The sequence below is a fragment of the Aplysia californica genome, unplaced genomic scaffold (genome assembly GCF_000002075.1).
Source record: "Aplysia californica isolate F4 #8 unplaced genomic scaffold, AplCal3.0 scaffold00867, whole genome shotgun sequence".
NCBI lineage: Eukaryota > Metazoa > Mollusca > Gastropoda > Aplysiida > Aplysiidae > Aplysia > Aplysia californica.
Genome location: NW_004798137.1, coordinates 232,345 through 233,800, shown reverse-complemented (window position 1 = coordinate 233,800; position 1,456 = coordinate 232,345). Strand labels below are relative to the sequence as shown.

Below are 1,456 nucleotides of genomic sequence, written 5' to 3'. Positions count from 1 at the left end.
CTTGCACACATATACACACACATTCACTCACTCATGCACACACATGCACACTCACACACATACACTCACACACACAGGACACTCCATTCACAATTATTATCAACAAATCTCGAGAACGGAAACCATTCGGAGAAATAGAGTTCAAGTTTATTTTCCCGAGCGTTCTGAGAAATAGAGCCGGCCTTTACTTTATATGTCGCGTTTTCCAAAACTAGATTCGAGGGCGATTTCGTAGTTTCCTTCGTTAAAGTCCAAAGCTGAATGCCAGAGACTCTGAGTTGCCAGGTAATCATTGAGGAGTGAACTAAGCGTAAGACTGGAAGGAAACACTAAAAAGTAAAGCCGGAAAATAAAAATTCAAGCAAAGGATGGCGCTTTATTATTTGCCGGTTTAGGCCACAAGAGTCAAGAGTGGAGGGGGCGGGGTGGAGGGGGGTGGAGGAGGGGGGTTCAGGGGGGTGCCCCCCTGAATTTGACCATAATATGATCATGTCATGTTTTGCAGAGGTTTTACGGTTGCATCCCTGTTCTTTGTGTTGCTTGTTATATAGATTTGGTCTTCAAGACTTCTGGATTTCTTCTCTGGATGTAGATCTAGATCTAAACAAATGGATTGTGGACTTGAACGGAAAACTACAAGATCACCGATTCTAAGACTATGACTATGACATAGATAGATCTAGATCTAGATCTAGATCTAGATCTAGATATATCTAGATCGAATGGCTTGGCTTGAGTCATAACATGACAGTAAATTAAAAAACCAGTCACAACGTCTTAAGTCTTTTGAAAAAGAACAGAAGTTTTAGGTCGATGAATGGGCTTGACAAAGACAAAGCTGACACTTCCAACTGACACCAATTCAAGTAGCCTAGAGGCTAGATCAAGTGCAAAGTTCACTGAAAAGTGTGAGAAAACTTGAGCAACCCGTTACAGCAGACAATCAGCTTATTTCCACAAACACAAACCTTGAGAGCCCAAGACGACAACTTTGGCCTCCAGCGACTTCATGTTTAAGTCATTCATTTCCGGTGGTGTATTTAGCCTGAACAGCTCATGTAATCAGTACCTATGAGATAGGTCAATTGACATTGATAAATAATGGTATTCGACGAGGCGACAGTTATCATTCACTCTCCTGTAATCAGTAAACATCAGCCATTTTGACGACCTAGTAAACAATGGGAAGTCCCTTCCGCTCCTAAAAATAGTACTGATGACGCACTAGTGTTCTATTTTGGGGATTCAGGGGACGTGACTAAGATTTTGAAATCAGAAGAAAAATAGTTACCTTTCTTTTGTTTGTTTTTTGTAAAGTATTTTACGGCGCTCGCAACTGCATAGGTCATATGAGCGCGCGGGACACTCCTAATCCTAATGTTTTCAGTTGGTAGGAAATTTTGAATTTTGCCCGGGTGGCGGCCGAAGCCTACTCTTATCGATTTTAGACCATCAA

General features: G+C 41.6%; 1 protein-coding gene across 1 annotated transcript in view; it reads right to left on the bottom strand.

The window, feature by feature from the left end:
• LOC101861850 (ras-related protein Rab-22A) overlaps positions 1–1,203 on the bottom strand; it is a gene marked incomplete at its 3' end in the record, with an annotated part of 10,201 nt that extends 8,998 nt beyond the window's left edge. Inside the window, 1 exon segment of the mRNA XM_013089059.2 lies at positions 969–1,203. Coding sequence (XP_012944513.1) covers positions 969–1,026 — 58 coding nt within the window.
• Positions 1,204–1,456: the final 253 nt, after the last annotated feature.